The sequence below is a fragment of the Strix uralensis genome, chromosome 3 (genome assembly GCF_047716275.1).
Source record: "Strix uralensis isolate ZFMK-TIS-50842 chromosome 3, bStrUra1, whole genome shotgun sequence".
NCBI lineage: Eukaryota > Metazoa > Chordata > Aves > Strigiformes > Strigidae > Strix > Strix uralensis.
Window position 1 is genome coordinate 92,803,731 of NC_133974.1, and position 22,719 is coordinate 92,826,449.

Here is a 22,719-nt window from a genome sequence, read left to right on the forward strand (position 1 = left end):
GAGGGATAAGATATGCTGGGGAACTTATATTTTGTCTACATAGCTTTCTAAAATCAGGTATTTCCTGAGCTGTGATTCAGCTCTACTATAGAACAATTACTCAGTTCAGTAAGGTATTTGCCCTTCTGAAACTTCACATACAAATATTAATACTTTAAATTGTGATTGTAAGGTGTTCTCATGAGCAGTTCTGGTCCTCTTCCACATCTCTTGGTCTCCTTTCTACCCCCACCTGAAGAATTAAAAAAAGATTAAACAGAACAGGGAAAAATGCATAGAAGGACAACATTGGGTAATCAGAAATACTGAATGGCTTCCATACAAAAAGTAACTAAATAGTCTAAGATCCTCTTCAGGCTGGAAGGATTACTGAAGTGTGAGATCATGGCTGTCTATTAAAATCGTGAATGTGACATGAAAGAAGTTAAGTAGGAAACACCTTTTTTTTTTTTGTGTGTGTTTTTCTGTTACAAGAATTAGGAGGTATGAAATCAAAGTAGCAAGTGACTGCTCCAAAATAAGCACACACAAGTATTTCTTTTATCTTCTGTTCACAGAGTTTCTTACCAGATTGTGGTTGCAAAGATTTGCAGGGTTCAGAGAGCAGCTAGAGAAATTAAGAGGAAAAGGCCATGAAGCTCTTAAAGCACTGTACAGCTGCTTGAATATGTTCATCTTTATGCTAGGTTAGTGCTCACTTTTATACAAAAACAGCTATTTTGGGTGGTTTTATATTTTTTAGCGATTAGAATCAAATAGATTAGGAAATCTATATTTTAAAGCCACTTATCTTTTTTTTTTTTTTTTTTAAAGGATCTATACTTGTTATTAACTTGAAATGTCCATATTTTCTTTCAGACATTATCTTGGTGGACTCTAAGATGTGTGAATATTCACCAGCAGTTGTTAGAGGAGAGATCACCTGAGCTATTTAGTCTTGCCCAGACCTGTATAAAACAAGGTATGTTTCGAATTACTTGGTTTATTGGCCTAAAGCATCAGTTGTTAGTTATCATGAGGGATGGGAATTTGTTAGCACAACTCTTACAACATGATGCTTATCAGACGGTTCTATAACTACAGAGAGTAGAGAGGGAACAGAATTCACTTAAATTGAAATGGACTTGTATGGCATATGCTATTTTCTGGCTTTTAAGATGAAAATGGGAATATATCATTGTAGACAAAGTTTTTCTTCCCCTGTGCTTAGCACTGTTAACCTATCACAAGTTCACTTGAAGCCATTCTGTACAGTTTTCATTCCTTATTTAACTAAGGTCATTTGGGTTTGAAAAGGCAATGTCCTTGTTCTTCTGTATCTTCATGGGGGCGATAAACTTCTTTTTTCCTGTTGTCCTTATCCCCACCTAACTTTTGAGATTTGTTACTTCTCTGCATTATGTGTAGAGAAAATAGACAGCATTAAAACTAAATTATGTATTATCTATATTGATGTTTACAAAAGCATAATGTAGAAAGTTAAAATGTCAAATGTAATTAATATCACTTGAGTTTTTTTTCTAAGAGGAACAAACTCTTATATGGACTGTTAATAAAATTCGCTACAGCAACTGGTAAAGCTGTAAAAAAGAAAGTAAGCTTTTATGTACATTTTCCCCTTACCAGTGAGCTAAAGGTTCTTCATTTAATTTCACAAACCCAAAATTTCCAACCAATTACATTTAAGAAATTTTCTGTTACATTCAGAGATGAGTTGTCATGTGTGTTTTATTTTGACAAAGAAGGCAATCTTTAATGACAAAGTTTCAGGTCTCCCCTCTCCTTCCACACCTTAATGGACCTTTTTTGATCTGAACCATATGTAGATTCAGGCCATGCAAATTACATATAAAATATGAAGTGGATTTTGGTCTTTGAAGAACTTCCAAATAGGTAACAAAGATGTTACTATGGTAATAAAATTGAGCAGAGGATTTTATTGGGTCCTCTGCAGTGAAGAAGCAGCTGACTTAATGCTTGTACTGGGTGCTAAAAGGACTGGAGTGCAAGGGTTTAGTAGCAGTTGATGAAAACTAAGATTTTTGTATACTTTATTAGAGAATTTTGAACTAACTAGAGTTATCTTGCACAGATATGGGAATCTTAAGATTAAATTCTACTTATTCTTTAGGCTGTAACTTTAAAATTTCTAGTTCTTGGAAAATTGGAAATGTTGCTGATTTGATACACATATTAGAAAGGAATTGACAGGTGTAATTTAAGCACATGATAAATTTTTTGGCATGTTAATTTATAGGCTAAGGACTGGGTATGGGGTTTGGACTTTAACAGGTGCAAAGAATTAAATCTAAATTGAATTTTTAATTTCCAAATTAAATCATAGCAAATTGAGTTTTACTTCAAAAATTGGTGTTGTCAGTGTAGCAGGGTTAATCTTACAATTTTAGCCTGTTTAAATGCTTGCATTGAAAATAAAAATTCCTTAAAATGTGACTTCCAAGGTATATTGTAAAAGCTAATTTCCCACCTACTTCTCATAGCCACTTTAAAAGCAGAGTTTTTGTGCTGGGTAACTGTTTCAGAGAGGGTTATTTTGCTTAGTTTGATTGTCAAGGGTAAGCTTTTTGAGTTAAAATTGTTGTTGCTTAGTTTTAATGTAGTAAGGCTTGAATATTTGTGTGTTAGGTTGTACAGTACTTCTAGATTGTATACTTTCTAAATATTTACCTAAAAATTTCTATACATTTTATATTATGAAATAAGTGGTACTGGTGTGCTTCATTCAGATAAGGAAGGCTAAGGAGATACGTTTGTAATTTATTTTTTTTAAATCTTAGAAACTGTAAATGGTCTTCTGCTCATTTCTAGGTAATTTTTTTTGTTGTTCTAAGTATGTGTCCCATAGATGGCCAGCATCAAAGATATTTAGATGCTAGTGGTTTTGCAGTTTTGAGTACTGCAATTCTTGTTTGACAGAATAGTTTTCTTATGTTAACTTTGAATACTGCAAAGCACATGAAAACACTTTGGGGTTCTGTTAAGTAGATAAAATCTGTAGGAGAAATCTGTAGCAGGTTTATGTGACTGTTACTGTTTCTTCTTGGAAATATCTAAAAACTGGGAACAAAACTGAAAGAGAAGTGGTCATAAAATTAATTAAAATTCACTGACTAGATCATACTGGGTAGAGGTACAATAGTTTGTGCAGCCCTTATCTGTGTAGAGGATGCTGCTGCATACACACAGAGTACAATAAGCTGTCTGTTTTCGGTGACCTGTTTTGAGACTCCTGGATATGGTTTTCAGAGAAGATGATGTAAAGTACGCTTGAATCTGTAGTGAGTTTTTCCAGGCAGGTTTTGTTGCCTGCTGCCTCTAATGGTTTATTTACTTTCTAATTAAAGCCATCTGGTATTTCAAACAAGTACCTTCATATGCCATAAAACAAATACTTAACCTTTTAAATAGTCTTTGAAAAACCCACTTGCTTGTTCTGTGTAAACTTGACTAGAAAACTTTGTCTTAATTACTAGAGAAAAAGACCTTCAAATTCAGAATAAATTATCTTTTCTATTTAAAATACATTGTTCTCAAGTGTAGGATCAACATCATCACCTGAATAGAAGACATCTGCAGTGATTCCCTGCTGTTCTGAAGCAGCTGTTGTGCAAAGCCAACAGGGCTTAGCGCACTTTACCATTAGTTTGGCCTTGTGCCAAACACAGTATGGGATGCCAGAGGGATGTCTTACGTTTGAGACATCGGTGCTACATCAATACTAGTAATGAAAGCTTCAGCTTTCCACAAAGGTCCTTGAAGTCTCAAATGCCTAAACTTACCAAGTTTTCTGGATTAGCACTGTAAGTAAATGATACTTAGGGAGCAGTAAGACTGTTCCTTGATGTATCACTTCAGTTCTTTATAGCAGTATATGTGGTTTTAGCACAAGTAATTTTATATTCAAATCATTGAAACTTGTTAGCTATGAAAAAATCAAGAAGTAATGTATGATTACAGACTATAACTTGTTTTTTTTCTTTGTAATTAAATCAAAATCATTCTGTTGAAAAGTTGCATTTTTGTGCAGTTTTCCTATGTGTACCTGCACACTTGGGATCTTGTAAGCTTTGTTGCACTGACAGTGGCCCCTCAGGATTTAGTGGCTCAAACTATGCTAAAGAGGCAATGCAAATCTGTTTGCATTTGTATAAAACCCTCAGTAAAATTTTCAGCACTTTTAGTAATACCTCACAGAAAACCCCATTTTATTTTTTCCTTATGTAAATATGATTTTTCTCCTTTGGGAAACCATCAGAGTGGCATTGTATATGTATAGAGTGTGAAAAACAGCTAAAGATGGCAGATGTCCCAAATCATTTACTGAAATTGTTTTTTGTAAAAAGAGTAAAAAAAAAAAAAAAAAAGTTTTGTTAGGCAGATGTTTTATGGTCCTGTGGGCATTATTCTTTTTAAAAACAGAGTGTGTTTAATGATAAATATGGACAAAAGCATTAAAACTTCAGATGGTTTCTCAATGAAGAGTATACATTACTTAAATATGAGGTTAACATTCAGCTTTCTCAATCTTCAATTAATGTTTTTGAATAGTCTTTGTGTTAAAAGCAATGATTAATTTGCACAGACTTTGTTTTTAAATAGTTGTAGTTTATTTAAGGGTTTTTTTAAGGATTAAGTTGTAACCTGCTACATTCTCTATCCCACTTTAGTTGAAAACCATTGGAGTAATATTTTTAAATTACCAATTTGCTTTCATTAAACAAAATCTCTAAATTCAGACTTTGAAAAACTTAAGTTACTAGGAGGCTTTATCCATGCAAATTCCTATTTTCTGAATTAAAAAAGAATGTTGATACTTGTTTCTTCTCTAGTTGTGTGAAAATATGTTCAGGCTTAGCAGCTTTCTATATTAACTGAAATATTTTGAGGATTGACAGTTACTGAAAAGAAAAAAGCCTAGGAGGTTTAAACAAAATCTGTTTGGGCTGGAGTTGACTGCCAATCTCTAAATTCAAGACTCATAGAAAAATGTTTAAAAAATCCTTGATAATATTAGTTTTTCATATAGTAAGACTTTTTACTAATCTTAATAAAGCATGTTTGAAAAATTAAGCATTTATTAAGTAACACGGCATCTATGTTACTCTTGGGTACCAGTCTTTTTAGGTACTGTGATGCTGTGAGCTTTGAAAGAATTCTATTATATAACTATTTTCTGGCAAAATTAATAAATAAAGCCCAAAGCAAAAAAACACTTCCATTTAAGAATAATTCACATGAATTGTTTTCAATTTATTTGTCTGTATTTTAGTATGCAAGAATATTCTTTTGTCATTTACCATATTTTGATAGGTAGAATTTAAATATAAGAAATACAAATGCTTCTATGCCGGATGAAAAATTATCAAGTCTTCGTCCCTAAAGATTTTGGGTTTATTTATGAAGGTACTTGTTCAGATGGAGAACATGATCATTAATCACTCAGTAAATCAGTAATTATAAAAAAACAACCCAAACAAACCCAAAACAAAGAAAAAACCCATTCACAAAAAAAACGAACAACCAAACCCTGAAGAGCCCCAAGTCCCCATTCAGTGTTCAAGATGAAACTTTCTCATTTGAAGCCTGCTACTTAAGGAGGATATTACCTCAATATTCTGTATTCCGAGTTCCTACGTTCTTTAGTAGGTTCAAGACAGAGTTGTTTATTTCCTGCAAGAGGAATATATCCCAGTTCAGTTTTGCTGTATAAGAGAAGATTAAACTTTTGGGTTTTTGGTAGTAATCTTTAGGTATAAAACTTGAAAAATACTTTAAATAGTGCATATCTTTCATACACTGACAGTGGATTTTTAAATGTGTGGAGGTGTAAAGAACAACAGTTCTGCTTTAAGTATAACAAACTTTCTCTCCTGGTGTTTTAAATGTATTTTTAAAATATCATTCTCCTGGACTGCATCCTGATAGCTTTTCTTTTTCTTAATTTGCAGTGACAGAAGCAGAAACTTTGTTCGCAGGTGGTGAAAGCTGGCATTTAGCAGTTCAGTTCCATCTTGAGTGTGCCTATACATTTTTGCATTACTATGAGTATAGAAAAGCTAAACAGTGTTTCAATACAGCTAAAGACATAACGAAACTGCAGGTTAATCTGACAGGTAAGTTTTGCTTGTACAGTCTATGACGATGGTTGGTTGGACCAAACTAACCTATGATTTGCTGGGGTTTTTTATGTATCCAAGTAAAAAAGAACTATATTTTGAAAAATCTCGACTGTTAACTGGTAGGACTTATTTGTCTTCTAAGAATCAGCATTGCTGGAAAAGGGAAGAGAAATACACCATCTGGTTACAATATCATCCCTAATATGGGTTTCTGAGCAGCTGTAGTATTGCGATCCATCCTTCTTGTGTTTCATATCAAATTTTAGGTCCAGTTGTCTTTGTTATGGGACTCCTAAAACTAGCTGGTTTCATGATGATTGTTTTTTTTTTTTTATTTGGAGACACTTATACAGAAGTCTACGTGATGCTTTGATGCAGTTTTTCCACCATCGACCTACTCTATGTAAATAGCGTTTAGAAGTCACTTCCAGGACTGTTATCACAGGAAATAAGTAGAAAAGTCAAATTTCTGAAGAACAGAAATATCAAGGATTCAATCACTGTGGAGACTTGATAATTATCCTTTCAAAACCTATACTTTGGAGTCAGGCAGATCAGATTGCTGCACTTGTAACTTAATTTAAAATTACATATATAAATATGGGACTGTTTGGTCTAGCTGGTCTTGCGAGGTAATCAACATGACATAAAATGCACATTCTTCTGTGTGAGAACTTTTGCTTGGTCCTGAGTAGAAATGCAAAAACCCTTATATAGTTTTTTTCTATAGAGTTATTAGTGGAAAGGACTAAAGAACTGAAACTTGCAGCCTCCTTACCTATTACACCTCTGTATGTCTCAAGGCTGTCTCTTTATATTTAGATTGGAGCTGCAGCTACCCCTGCTTATCCCAAGTCAGTTTAATAATTTGTGTTTAAAAAAACCCAAAACTGAACACAGACAACTTCAGTGGAACTCCATGCTCATTTTTTCAAAGGTTTTAAAGGTTTACGTTAAAAATATCTGTAATGAAAATCTTGTGGCGTAATGTTTTTGCAAAACTGTGAATTGATTATATTCAATGGTATCTGCTTAAAACATAGGAGGAATTTCCTACATTACTTGCTTTAAAGAATTCCATGCATTTCAACTGATCTTACCCTTTTTTCCTATGTGCAACATGTACTGTGTTTGTGATGTGTTCCATGTGTGGCATGTACTGCAAACTTGATATTTTAAGGTGGTTTTGTTTACAATTAACCTAAATTTTTCTTGTGTTTTTATTAAAAATATCAGTGCCTGTGATGATACTCAAGCTATAAAAATTTAATTAACTAAGAACAAGTAAAATCAAAGTGGCAGGTGGCTATTCACTGATATTCCTCAACTTACAGCTGTATGTTAGGCTTTTTTCCCTTTAAAGGAAATATTTAGATTTTAGATTAATAATTTCCTTAAATCTAATGTAGAAAAAACCCTCTTGTTTGGAGGGGGGAAAAAAAAAGTTTGGATGCAGTGGAATGATGTGTATTTTTGATTACTTTACCAAGAGGTTATGCTAGTCCCAGAGAGAGATTGTGGTGATATAGTCTCTTGGAGAAATGTTGTGAAACTCCTAAAGTTCTGTGGTTTATCTCCATAAATCTATTAAAATAGTTATGAAGGATGTCTAACCTGAAGGCAAATGAACTGAAGTGAACATGTGGGAATTGTTGGCATTCTAGACAAATTCATTTGACATGCATGTTTTGGCTAAACAGAAGGAATGTTACATCATCAAAAAAGACTTTGCTTTAATGTAAAAATTCAACCTCTAGCAAAGACATTTTTAAGGCTTTTGGAAGGAATTTCCTTTTTAGGAAGGTATTTTAAGAGGTTTTTATTCTTTAATGGCTGTATCCTTACTAGTTGAACATTTTATTATGGCATGGAAATTTATGCTGTTCTTAAAGAGAGAATTTAGAACCAATATTTTCCAAAGTTATTTTAGAAATGTTTGAATAAATCATACTTGTTTTGGCTTGTATACTTTTTTAAGTCACTTTAATCCAGGTCTGTGCTGTATTCATCAGTTATTAAAAAGCATTCTTATGTCCCTCACAATGAGTCACAACCATCAGTAACTCCACAAAACAATTTCCAGTAAAAGAGAAGACTGTGGTTCTTGCATGTAAATATACTAAGATGAAGGTTCATAATCCAAAATAAATTTAAGATCAGCAGATCTGAAGGATTAATAATGCTGAACTGAGATCTGCTTATTGTCTGCTTATTGTTTTCATGCCCAGTAATGCATCCCTGGGAACTTTTAATACGGAACAGAAAGTAAAGTGTCTGTGTAGATTCCTCTTTTCTGTGAGAATTTATGGTGGTATAAAGCAAGCAAATTTTTCCCCAGCGTAAACACATGTGATATATATTTCCAGATAAAAATGACTAGGTTTTGTCCCTGTAATAGCAAGGAATTCTTTGCTTAAAACAATGGGGTGGGAAGGGTGTGCATCTCAACATAAACAAATCACAGTTTCTGGGTGGTAGCAAGTAAATTTATCAGTAACCAGAATAGCTTTGCAAGTGTTTTATCCAGCTGTTTAAGTGGTAAGACATAATAGGAAGTGAATTACAGCATATGATTTTCAGGTATTGTTAAAATTGAGAATTGAGTGCTACTGTGTAAAAGTAGTATGAATTGTTATCCAGTGTTTCTCTGTGTGTGTGTCTCTTTTCTCTGCAGTTTGCCTTGTGATTTTAAGGTGATATTTTTAGAACCTTTTGCATTTCTTCATAAACTTTTAACACAGGGCTTTTCCATTAAAAGGGATAATTGGCGGAGAAGGAGAAATCAGTTTAATATCTGGTTTCCCTACTGCTCTCTTTCCACCTCCAGGAAGAAAAGAGGGTGACAGCTATTTCACTGCGTGTGCTGGGTGATTCTTACTGACAGTGGCCTCATCCTCAGGCCTTTGTTACACAAGCAGTCAATCATCTTTACCTCAAAGATTTTTTTTATGTCCTGCAAAATTTTCAAAATGATAATGAAATTAAGAACTTGATCTTAATTAGTTCTGCAAAAGCAAGTGTATCAGCATTCAGTCCTCTGTTTCTGTTACTTGATTTTCACAGTTCACAGTATCTGAGCATTGTATCATGCTAATACAGGTTGCTAACAGAGGAAGAACAGACATGTTTTTCTTTTCAATTTGGTATAAATGTTAATTGCCACCCTAAAAACTAGTAAAAGTTGTATGAGAGTCAAATAAAGAACTGAAGAAACCACAGTGAGAGGAATTTCATATTGTACATTCTGAATATTGATTAGTTCAGTAGACAGCCTTCATTGGTTTGCTGTTTCACTCTCTGCCGTGTTATTTTTACAGTATTTTATGTGCTGTGTTATGGTAATGTCATGTCTGTAATCACTCTTCATAGACCTAAGTCTTCAAACGAAGACGTGAAATATTTTAAATGATGGCCTGTAAGATAGTATGGGGTTTTTATTTGCCTAAATGTCTCCATTATGTGATTAACTTTTAGCAGACAACTTGAACAACTGTTTGTGATTTATTGCTAAGAAATAAGTAGGGAACTAATAAAATTTGATGACTGAGTTTTCAAGTGATAATATGGTGAGTTATGAGGAATTTACCTAAAAGTGGCTTTGCAAGACCTATCTAGCTGTGCTTGTATGTTTGTAGTATGTGTTACTTTGTATGTCACAGCTAGCAGTGAGGACACATGTAGTTCACTGCAAACAGATTGAGCAGAGTTAAACCAGTGCTAAATTTTGTAGGTTAATTCTCAATGTGTTTCTCTTTATTTTTCTGTTTTGTGAGCAACTTTCTAGTACATGATGGATTACTGGTTTTTAGTGTTCTTTAATATAATCTTATATTAATTTTCTGTAGGTGCTTTGGGGAAGAGAACACGATTTCAGGAAAAATATGTTGCACAGCTTATTTTGGATGTCCAAAGAACAGATGAATTTCTCATTCCTCACAGTGAACTAAGTCCAGCTCCAACACCTCTAGAAAACTTAACAATGGTATGTATATGAGAAGAATGGTTTTAATTTCTTAATATGAAAATGTTCTGAAGCTTTTCTTGGTTGTCTGCAAGGGAAAAGTGTGTGATGCCTAGGAGAAACTTACAATTTCTGAAAGTTTTTAGAAAAAATGTGGGGCAGTCGTTTGCCTAATATTAAAGGACATGGGGTAAAACAATATGCAACTGTCTTCAAGACAGATGTGGCTACTCCACTAAAAGCATGTTTGCGAATGTGATCTTCTACAGTTTATGTATTAATTTATAGTGCCTAAGAATGATGGAGTTAAGAAGACGGGTGAGACAGATTTTCAAAATAGCCTGCAAGGCATCACAGAAATGCACAGATTTGTAAGGACTGACAGACATGTTTAGTAACAGTGTGAAGGTAGGAAATTGGTCTAGGTATTCCTACTGGCATGAATTATGTGACTTGGCCTTGCTAGTCTTAAGGGTATGCATGATGACTTCAATTATAAATTGCTCAACAACCACTGAATTGTTTTGGGATGGCATTTTTCCTTCATGAGGAGAAGTTCCGGTCAGGATTTAAAGTTACTTGAGCTTGCTAAAGAAGCCAGAGATAAATTGAGGCATTATGGTCCAAGATTTATTCTTTAGGTTGAAGAGCCTTTATAAAAAAAAGGTTATGCCTTGATAGACTTCAGGTCAAGCAGGGATCTTAAGCAAAAGAATTTGACAGTAATTCTCTATTTCTAAATTGAACGCACAAATATCTTGGGGGACTATCCTAGCTTTTTTTGTTTGTCCATTACCGTGTCCTTAGTGTTTTATTCGATTTGATGAAAAGAGATGGACTGCATATATGTCACAACTTGTGCTTATGATAGAACTGTGTGTAATAACCCATTTAAGGATAGTAAGAGCTCGGGGGAGGCCACTTGGGTGAGTGTCAGACTTAGTTGTAGGCTTTAAGTACAACTTTACCTAGAACTAACTTATAGGATGCATTGTTCTCAGAGAGTCCCTAACTGGGGTATTGTATGACTATTTTTTCCAGTTATTCACAGCTTTCTGAAGAATTTGTCCTTGTAGTCTGTATCTGATAAGGACTTTAGTTTGGAATAAAATGACATTGTTTCAATAAAAATGGTGACACTGTTTTAGTCTGTAGGTATAACCTGGAATAAAATATATTATTCTTGCTAATAAAATACTATATTCACATGTCCTTTCAGTGAACAGACCCAAAGCCGCTGAAGCAAGTTTAACAGAGAGTAAGAGAAAGAAAATTTCGGGTATCTACTCTTTCTGAAAAGTAAAAATGTGGTGCTAGAAAGGACTTGAGAGGTTTTGGCTACAGGGCGGGAGTTGAATTTTGTGCAACTGAGTCATATAATTCTGTCATAAGTTACTTGGGCTGTCTATTAAGGAAAGTTAGGCCTTCTGTTCCCACAGTCTACTTCAGGGAAAAAAAAAAAAAAAAATTAAAAAATTGGAACCTTCTGCATTTTGTGTGTATCAGAAATTCTTGAAAATAATATTAGTAGAACCATGAACTGCTTTGAGGAAAACATGAGGTATTTGAAGTTCAGATGTTTTATTAACACTGTTTGCGAATGTTCTGTCGGTTTTGACTAAGTAGACTCTCCAATTCATGCATGCATTGAATTACCAATTAAAGGTTTTGGGTTTTTTTCCCCTTTCTCTAGCATGTTTTTATTAATAATGTAGTATCAAAATATAACTTATTAATGTAATTTTTCAATTTTAACTGTAACAGTGAGTCCTAGTGTTTCTTTTGCCAGTCTGGTCTCAAATTTGTCAGCCTTGAGTGTATCTCAAAGTTCGTTTAGCTAAAATTGAAGTTAATGCTATTTTCCATCTGCCAAAAAATACAGACATCGTCATTGCATCTCTGTCTAAGTTTAGGGCAGATGATTGATGTAACTTGTATACTTTTAAAAGATTGTTCATGGCAAATGCATAGAAGTTAAGTCTTGAGAGGTGCTGAGAATCTCCACAGAATTAACACGTGCATATAGAAAGCTGAAAGGCCTTTTACCATGCTGCAAAATTACTATAGGGAAATTTTCTTCCCCTCTCCAGTGTTCTCATTTTACATTTGCAGATAAAAGAAAACACTCTATTTCTCTAAAGACAGGAATTGTCCTGGATGGGTGGAAAATTTCCTAAGAGAACTATAAACTCTGCCAGTATGTGTAAAGGCCAAGTTGAGACTGGTCACACCTAATTTTCAGCTCCTGTTTTGGAGTGCTTAATTCTATGCTCTTAAAGTTCTCCCCCTATTATTGTTCAATAACATGAGTGAACAAGTTATTTTGCAATTAAGTGATAAGTGATTTAATTCAATTAAAAATACAACCAAGATAGCAATGTGACCAGTTGTTGGACTGGTAGGTGGTCTGATTTCTGGTCAAGCACTTCCTGCTTCCCTCTGGTGCTGAGCAATTATGTTATCTCAGGTGTCACTAGAAGGAAAACTTATTTGTATTTCAAAATAAATATTTGAGGTTGTAAATTCAAAGCTCTGCTCACAGGTCAGTTTCTGTGAAAGGAAAATCCAGGTTTAAGGTGATGCATAAGGAGTCTTGATAGGAAATGGTATGTTAAAATAGTTTGATTAGTTTTTAAAAATTCAGAGCTGTTTTATGTTTTGGGAAAAAGAGGATTTTTTTTTTTAAATCTAGGAATGGAAATCATGCTTTAAAACTCTGGCATACCATTGCGGTACAGTTCAGCTCATCAATATTCATAGTGAAGTTAAAGCAATTAGTGCTGTTTATACAGGCTAAATTTTAAAGATTATATAGGCCAGAGCTGAAAAAATTTAATTAATCACCTCATAAATTGAATTGTAATTTATGATACATCTAATGAATTGGTATCATTATACTAGCATAGTGCTCTTTCTAAAATAATTTTCAGCTGGAAGTGGTAGATAATCCTTATATATGCTGATGTAGTAAGAGAAGAAAATCACGGTATTAAATATGCCTTTAAGAGTGGGAATATCTTCATTATCCCCTTAAAATAAACTTATTTTCTTCACATTCTCTATCAAATCACTGTTTAGTTTCATTTATATGGTAGTAAAATACTGGTGATGAATGCATTCTTGTTTGCTTTTTGTTCTTCTGTGGACCCTCATTTTGACCTTGCTAATGGAAGATATTCATTGGAAACAGTTACTACTAGGACATTGAAGGGAAATTAATAGGAGGTTCGAAAAACTGTTAATATAAATCCATTTTCTGTTTTTAATAGGTTATAAAAACTACTACTGGTAGCTAAAAACCAGTAGTACAATAATTGGTTTAAAGACTGGCTTTTTTGGTTTTTTTGGGGGGTATTTTTCAAGTTACCTCCTTCTTGCTTTCAGCCAAAGGAATCTTTTGTTGTTTCCAAACACACATAAATTCTATGAACATAGTAATTTACACTTTTCGGCCACAGATTATATTACTCTCTTCTTTAAGTTAAATGACAGACAATGAACTTCAGGTAGTGTACTTGGTTTGTAAAAGTTAAACTGAATACTCCTTAAACAACTTGTTCCAGAGGAAATCTGATGGGAAGTCAAAAGTACTTGTCCAGGAGCAAACCTTTTCAGAATACCCCTTCTTGTCTTTACCAGGACAAAGTATCTGGAGGTGCTGGCTCAGTGGGTTTTTTTCAATGCATGTTTCTTCAAGTTGCAAAATCCTTTAAAAAAATCAAAAACAAAGATGAGGAGGACCATTTCCCTGTGTAAGGAATTTAACTGTACTGGCAGAAGGTGTGCTTTACTTAGCTGCACTTTGCTTATACTCAAAAAGAAATCCATACATTCCTAGAGGTCCATGGTCACTAACCTGAGAACCTGCATGTTAGGAAAGCATTTAACATTAATCTCTTTCAGGTTGTCTGCATACATATATATATGTGTATATAAAAAATAGGAGGAAATTGTTGATAATACTATAAGCAAAAATTTGAAAAGCAAAAATCCCCTTCAGCCCTTATTTAAGTAGAAAATCAATATTCTGGTAACCTTGTGGCATGGTTTGAGCCCAGAGGTCAACTGAGCACCACGCAGCCATTCACTCACCACTTCCCTCCCGGTGCTGGAAAGGAGAAAATAAATCAGAAGGCTCAGGAATCGAGATGAGGGCAGGGAGGGATGGCTCACCCTTTATGGTCACAGGCAAATGACAGGCTCATTAGGGAAAGAAAAAAGGACATCACTCTAATTCAGAACACTAAGGATAACAACACTTAACAGACAGAATGGGACAGTGAGAAGCATTACCCTATCTTAAAAACACCTCTCCCCACCCCTCCCTTCTTCCCGGGCTTAGTTTTGTTCCTGACATCTCCACCTCCTCTCCCACCAGCACAGGGGCAGGGAATGTGGGGTGCAGTCAGTCCACCGCTGCTTCCTGCAAATGGGGGAAAGCACTCTTCTGCATTCTTCCCGCTGCTCCGTGTGGCATCCCTCTCACAGGACACAGTCCTCCACACACTTCCCCATCATGAGTCATCCCCATGGGATGCATTCTTCTCAAGGTGCTCTGGCGTGGGTCACCTTCACGTGTTACAGTCCTCACAGTGCCAAACTACAACAGCGGGGGCTGCTTCTTCCCACAGAGTCCTGGGGGTCCTCCACAGGCTACTCAGCTCCTCTGGTAACCTCCGTGGTGGCAGTGGAGTGGCCCTGCCATCTCCAAGGGACGCAGGGGGGCTCTCTTCTCCAGCACAGCTCACCCCTTCCTCCACCTTCCTTCCACTGACCTTGGTGTTCGCATAGGTGTCCTTCTTGTAACTCATCCTCAAAGCCCCCAGCCCCTCTCAGCTTTCCCTTCTTAAACACATTATCACAGAGGCGCGGCTGCTGTCGCTAATTGGCTCGGCCTTGGCCAGAGGTGGGTCTGACTTGGAGACGGGGAAGCTTTTGAGAAGCTTCTCACAGGAGGCCACCACTGTAGCCCCCTTCCCTGCTACCAAAAACCCCGCCATACAAACCCAGCACATCTTGAAGTTGCTCTGAATGCTGTTCCTGTTGCATGACAACCAATATAATTGTAGCAAAAGTGGTTTGGAAGATATTTCCTTCTACTGGCTTTGTCCGTTATTCTATCATAATCATGGTAAATTACTGTCCATTATGTTTTCTAATGTTAGTATTATCCTTTTTCAAACAAGTCTATCTTTTTTCATATTTTGAAGGCTTAAATTTCCCTGCAACAGTTTCTTATCTATTTTAAAATATTTTTTTTCTCCTCCAACAGAATTGTGATTTGAATGATGATACAGTGCTTAATGAGATCAAATTAGCAGATGCTGATCAGTACCAGGTACCTGATTTGTGTGCAGAAGAGCTTGCTGTAATCCTTGGAATATGGTAAGTTAGTTCATAGTTACTTAAAAAAAAATGCTGTATGAATCATTGTGGTAATGAAGTGGTGAGTTGGTGGGACGTTTTTCCCTTCCTCATCATATAGTCTGGCTAAAATGCTAAAAGATTTGCATTATACGTGGATAGCATTTTCAGTTATCTGAGTGAACTTTAGTGTCCAGTTCAGAATTTCAGCAATGTTTCATTAATTGCTATATTGTTCTCTTATCCTAGAAAACCTCCTTGTTCTTTGTGCCTCAGATTAATCATGTTTCAAATGTCAAGTGTCATTAGCTACCATATAGTGATGACACTCTGGTAAATTTTGAAAACACGTTTCAGAGTCTGCAATGGTCAGCTTCCTATAAGGATCAGACATGTCTTTCAAGAAAAACGCTGCTCTGCTATTCAGTGCAACGGGAATACTTGTATAAATGCAGAGCATCCATTGCTAGTTAAAAGCTATAGTACAAAGTCCTCATGGTTTTGCACCTAAGTTTCTTTTTTTTTCTTTTCCTGGCTTTCAGACATTATATGCTACATGGGTTCTGGAAATGACACAAAAGAATAAAAAGCAGCTTGAGATTTGAGGCTCATAAGCCAGCTGCTAATCAATATCCTCATTTTCTAATGAAGAAATACTTTTTTCTATGATGTAGTAGTCATTTAGGCAGTGACAGTTATCACACAATTTTTTGTGTGATTTGTTTCAGAAATATTAGTATGTTAAAGTAAAAATGGTGACTTTGATGTAGTATTCATCATTCATACCACTGAAGGCACTTTTCTGATCTGTGAGCTGTAAAATGATGGAATCTGCAGTACTGCTGAAATATCTTGCCCAAGCCAGAAGGAGGCCAGGAGCTGAACAGTGAGTGAATCCTAGTTCCCAAGTCTCAGACCGGTGTTTTCTCTGCAGGGGCACGTGAATGTTGTAAGATCTATCTTTTTGATAGTGTGACAACAGTAACAAGCTGACTAAAGGTTGGTGAGACAAATTAATGGCATGAGCTAACAACCCAGCATTTGGCAGTAGTTCCTCTGTGGTGTGGGGCTTTTTGCTTCTTTTGTAGCACAGTTTATAATATTTCTCTCCCCACTTGCCAAAATTTTCAGTTATTTTTCCCCTTCTTGTGCAGAAATGCACATAAAGTGCAATGGAAATCATTAGTGGAGAGAAGATTGTTTCCTTTCATATGCCTGTTTCACAGACTGCAGCTTTTTGAAGGGCCAGACACTTGTTTAGCTATATAGTTGAAGTCAAATGTGAAGTTGCACGTCTGTAGTTTCAGCTATGCCCTTTAACCAATCAGCCCATCCACTGTAATCAGGAATTCACGAGTGGAGTATGTACTGTGGCTTCATTTTTTCTTTATTCCCCAAGTCTTAAACTTGTTTTCTTTTCAAGGCCACACTGATCCAGTTTGAGGACAAAGGAGTGAACACTGAGTTGACACATATTCTTGGCTCAGTCACTTTTAGTCTTTCACACTGACTCAAGTCAAGGCAAAGCCTTCCCCTTCTTGAAAAGATTTTCATGCACACTTCATTTTTTTAACACAGTATTGTCTTATATACAGATTATATCATCCTTCCTGCCTTCACCCTTCTGAAGGAAATTTTAATTTGCCTCTTGGTCTTCTTTTTCCCTGTTTTTTAATGAAAGGGTAGAATTTGAATTTTACATTGGTTGGCTGCGCAGTAGATTTCTTGACCATGGTACGTCACTTTGAAACCACACTGTCATGCTCTGAGTAGTGGCTAGAAGTCGTCTTTGACTACCATCTGTATGTGTGCATTCTAATCCAAGTGGTATGTGAGTTTGGCAGGACTCAAGGCAAGAAGCTCATTTAAGAAACTAAAAACAACCACCAAAAAAAAAAATCAGTGTTGCTTCCCCGTAGGAGTGGTAAATGCCATTCAGTGGGTGGGATAATGTTAAGCAACTGAAACTATTTCAGTCACAGAAGGAGACAAGATTTGATATCCGGCTATGTTGCCGAAGTGTTAGAATGCCAGCTTTGAGAACTGTTCTTCTGAGGGGATTTACGATACAACCCTTGTGACTGAGTGGAGTTTAGACTTGGATTGCTGGCCATACCCTTGGTTTCTGTATCAGCTATTGGCATATCAATTTGCAAGGAAGCATATATATGTTAAAGCATTTAGTATTGGCTTTGAAGCAAAACATACTTCTCAAACCTTAGCTATAGGAAATTCCTTGCTTTTCTTTCATGCTTGAGGACTTCAGTTCTGTGGAGTAAAATCCTAATTTGATAATTAATAAGTTGGCTTCAGAATTCCTTTAACTTTCCAGAGCAGTTCTAACTAGACTTTGTTCGAAGTCTAGCACCACCTTAACAATATCTGTTGTTGACTGCTGTTGTCAGCATTGGATGTTTTTTCTAATGCAAATAAACTTTCAGACACTGACCTGGAAGAAAGGCAGCCTGCAGGTAAAGAAAGAGTAAATGTGAGCAAATCTTTTTCTATACGTTTCAGTGTGCTTGCTAGTATTTGTTTTACAGCAAATGTCACAGAAATGCCCCTTAATTCAACAGATTTTTGTAGCTAAATAATGTTAACTAAAAATCAGCAGCATGCAGAAATGTTTGTGTATAGCAGAACAAACTGAAAATTGTTACAACTTTCAGAAACCATTTAATTACAATTACATAGGTTTCATTTCAAGTAGGTTAAAATGATTACATGGCTAAACAAAGTACTATTACAGTATTAGTACTAACGCTTTCATCTCTTCCTCCCCGATAACATTTTAAGAGGATATAAAATATTTTTTGAAGTGTTGAAATATCTCACACCAGCTGTCTTTACAAAAACCCAAGCAACCTCTCATGCAGCATGCTTAAGCGAGCTTGTAAATAGCATGCATGAGCCTGAATCAATTAGATTTTTTTTTAAACCTCTTTGTTATACTGATGTAAGGAAAGAACACCTTATTTATGAGTAATCCATTTATATAAAAAAATAGCAACGTACACTGTACCCAGCCAGTTCTCTGTGGCATCTGTAATTTGAGGCAGTTTCCTTTAAAGTGTTTGACTGTTTTATTTCTTCCCTGCAAATTCCTTTTCCTCCAAATACTGAGCAGTCTATGGAAGTAAATCTAGAAGAAAACATTTGCCTCTTATGATAATGAAACTGTAGCTAAAACAAAGCGTAGAGGGGGGAAAAAACCACTCCAGTCTGCCTCACTTATGCAAAGGTTTCCTGTTCCATTGTATCCAGATTTTGTAGTATCTGTATAGGAAGAGAATGTCTAGAGGTGTCTTCAGATCATCTCACTGCAGGGGTAATGCAACCTCAAGGAAATATTAAAAGAAACTCCTAGGAGTGCAGAAACATCACTTGGCTAGGACTTTTTTGATATTTCATATGAAAATAACTAGTCATGATAGTAAAAAATTTATTTTCTAGTCAAACCTTAAGACTGTGGCCAAACTTTGTATAGAACCTTGAACCAAATTTCAGAGGCTGATGGAAAAAGATACTAAAGTTCCAATTCAAAAATAAAATAAAATAAAAATATTTTTAAAAACCCAAGAATGGGCCAATGTATGATTTAAATAATGATGTTAATATAGTATAGATGCCAAAATGCTGAGAATCTGAGAGAGGAGTATGTTTCCCTTGTCACTTAGAAATAGCCCAAATTAGATTGCTGTTAGAACAGACAACAGCAGCTGTGTGTCAGCAGCTTGGGAAAAAAATCCTTTCTCATCACTTGATTCACCATTTTTTAACAAGGGAAGGCTTTTAGAAATTAGATACAGCTATAGAAAAATCTTGGAAAGTAAGAGAAATGTCCAAGAATCAAATCAGGTCAAAATAGTGTGTTATACTGGAGGTACCTCAGCTCAGCCAAAGACTATGCACCAGTCTTCAGCTGGTAAGGAAAGCATCAGGAAACCTAACTTTTATTATACAGTACTACATTGGATGATAATATAATATACAGTTTACACAGAGAGCTGTAGAAATGTACTTGAAACAACTGCATAAGCACTAAATAGCATTAGGACTAAAGGATTTTTAACAGAATTACCAAATATGAGCTTTTAAATCAATTGAGTAATTAGAAAAAGAAATCCCAATATACATGTTGGCAATGGAAACATCATGGGAAACTTGGGTAGGTGAAACAGGAAAACATTTAGCTACTTGAAATTTGAGAATCTAATATTAGCTGTCTGTCTGTTCTCCAGTCAATGGAGAAATCAGCATCTGTAGAGTGTGATTCATTTCACTTCAGGCACTTATTTTGCAATGAATTGAATCACTCCCTACATTTATCTATATTTTTCCATGGACTCTGAAGGAAGCATAGCCAGTTAGCTAGATTAAAGGCCTTAATTTTGCATGGTTAAAGTTAGATAAGGTGGATCATGTGCTTATTAAGATTACATATATGATTGCACCCTTCCTTGTGCAAGGTCATGCTCTATGGCTTGTATCAGAAGTACAAGGTAATGGCAGATAAACAACTATTTTCATCAGTTTTTATAAGAGAGAGCATTCTCTCTTCCAAGCCATTGAAAAGGAAAGGTTATGTTAAACTGACTGTGGAAGGGCAGAGCTTACACATGTTGCTGTATGAAAGTAAAAGCTACGATATAAAATCTTGGACAGCATTAAAGTTGATGAAGGTTTTTCTTTTAAATACTTTCTGGCACTCTGGCCCATCTTTACAAACATACCATGTAAGTATAAATTATTATTATTTTTGTGAAACAAACCAATTACAGGTGCCAGACAGTATAGTGATCTCACCATGGTCGGTTCATGGGTGTTTAAAATCATTGCTACAAAATATATTGCTGTGCACCAGTACATACAGCTGTGTGAAGAGATTCCACCGGGGAAATGAACTTCCTGTCTTGCTATTCAGAATGTTCACATAAAAAACATTAGTCACTTGAAATACCTTTGTGAAACTTTGAAAATGCTTGTAAAGTGAACAATTTGTTGGGTTTGGCTCTTTTTCATTCAGAAAATTACACAGCTGGTAAAAGTGCGTAGAAATACAGCAGATACTCATAAAAATGCATATGTAGAAAGTCTGACCTATCTATTCTTCATCATCTATCTTATGCCAGTTAACTGTAGTTCTAAGTAGTTACCTGAGAAACTTGAATTTGCATTGTCTGCATTTGCAGGGAGGTAATGTGCCAGGAAGCATAAGCAAACAAAAACTCAGCAGTTGTCTTCATCCATCTAACTTTACACTCTGTCCTCAAGAGTGGCTGTGAGAAGATACTTAAAGATGAATAATAACAGAGCAAGCATGTGTTTCTCCCTTCTCCCTAATACTTTCCCAGCCTCTAAACAGTGATTTCCTGAGCCTAATCTGTTTGCATGGCAGCTGTCAATGGATCTCTCAAATATTTGTTGTCTTCCATTGAGCACATATAAATTTCTTGCATTGGTAGTATCCTTTGGCAAAGGTGTCTGTTTACATATTTTGTGTCTGCTGTTCAAAAAAAACCTCCTCCAGGTAGTTTTGGTTGCCAGTAGCTTCATTTGCCTAGTACTGAGCTAATGTTTTTGCGCAGCTGCAGTGCTAAAGAGTTGCTCCTGAATAGAAATGGTCAGATCGGAGCCTAAAATATTTTGTGAAACTAGGACTGTGTTTCCTATTGTGCATTGCTTGGCATTTTTATTTTATTATCCTTTTGCTCTATCCTGTAAGGTCTTTCTGCAGCTCCTTATTGTCTATTCACATCCTTACCTCAAAGAATGTCATATCATTTGCAAGTTTTCTCACCTCACTATACATTTTCCTGTTCCAGTTTATTAATATTACAGCATACAGATCACAGCACAAAACCTATGCAGGATTACAATGGTGACCTTCTCCATTGGAATGGCTGACTATTTCTCTCATACCATTTCCTATCTTTTAATCAGTTACTGACATTTGCCAAGACATTCCCTTTTATCTCATGAATGCTCAGTTTCTTTGAAAGTCTTTCTTGGTGAGGGACTTCTGAAAAAACCATAGAGAGATCCGAGGTGATTTCATCAACCAGCTTATGTATATCATCATGCTAGTTAAACTTTCCAAAAGCCCCCAACAGATTTGTAATGCAGGATTTTTATTTTTTTCTGGTTGCCTGACTGACTCTCCCCATACGCATTGTATTTGTCCAGGTATTTCTAGTTCTTCTGTTCATTATATAGTCTCTCCTTACCTGCAACAGATATTATGCTTACAAGCCAGTAGTTACACTGGTCCCGTGACACCACTTTTAAAGGCTGGCATCATTTTTGCTGCTCTCTTGTCTTCAGGTACTGAGGAAGTTTTAAATGAGGACTTATATGCTGCTTTTAGAGTCTCAGCTATTTCATCTCAAAACTCACTTTAAACATTTTTTTCTGAATACTGTTTGGTCCTGTTAACTTTTTAGTGTGTAACCTCATTTGCAGTTTCTTAATTTCAGAAAGATTTTTCTCTCCTGTCATTCTCTCCCTTACCCAAACAGCCTCTTTTGTGGGAATTTTACTATGTTCTTCTACAGTAAATGCTAATGCAATGAATTTGTATAGCTTCTCTGCAATGGCTTTTATACCAGGGCTGTCATTTGATCTTATACACTCCCACAATTGTTCACACTGTATTGGAAGAAGGATTTAGTACTGGTCTTGACTCTTTTGGCTAGTTGCTCCTTAAACATTTTTTTTGACTCCTTAATTATATTTTTAGAGATATTTCATTATTATTTAATACTTCAGAGTTTTTTGATCCTTTCTGTATACTGCATTTTAATACAACTTCAGCTATTTGAAGAACACTGATTTATTTTTAATAGGTTTTAACAACGTTTGTTAACATTTGTCAACTTTCTAAATCAGTTCTTGAAACAGAAATGTTTAGTCATAATCCAAAAAGGAATACTTTGGAATGATTGCTATTAATTCCACTGTTACAAAGATTATAGCTTATTAAGTCTCAAACTATATAACTAGTTAGTTAAACTGGATGCCTTATCCATTAGGCTGCCAATGTAGAGCTGATAAATCAGATTAAATAACTGGTTGTAAATTGTAAGCTATTGGCAATTAGCTTTTGTTGATTTACTAGAAAATACTTTTTCTCTGCTGCAGAGTAGATCTTACTCTAAGGCTCTGTTTTATCTGTGTAAAGAATGTCTTGTTTCTATTGTTTTCTTTCCCCCTTCTATTTCATTCAACTCCCTAAGATAGGGTTCAAGAATGGAC

The 22,719-nt window shown here is 35.4% G+C and overlaps 1 protein-coding gene across 1 annotated transcript in view; it reads left to right on the top strand.

The window, feature by feature from the left end:
- The window catches only part of TTC27 (tetratricopeptide repeat domain 27), a 143,132-nt gene that overhangs the window by 20,156 nt on the left and 100,257 nt on the right, over positions 1-22,719 (top strand). Inside the window, exons 5-8 of the mRNA XM_074863362.1 lie at positions 859-961; positions 5,970-6,134; positions 9,986-10,122; positions 15,374-15,486. Coding sequence (XP_074719463.1) covers positions 859-961; positions 5,970-6,134; positions 9,986-10,122; positions 15,374-15,486 — 518 coding nt within the window. The remainder of the gene's footprint in view (positions 1-858; positions 962-5,969; positions 6,135-9,985; positions 10,123-15,373; positions 15,487-22,719) is intronic.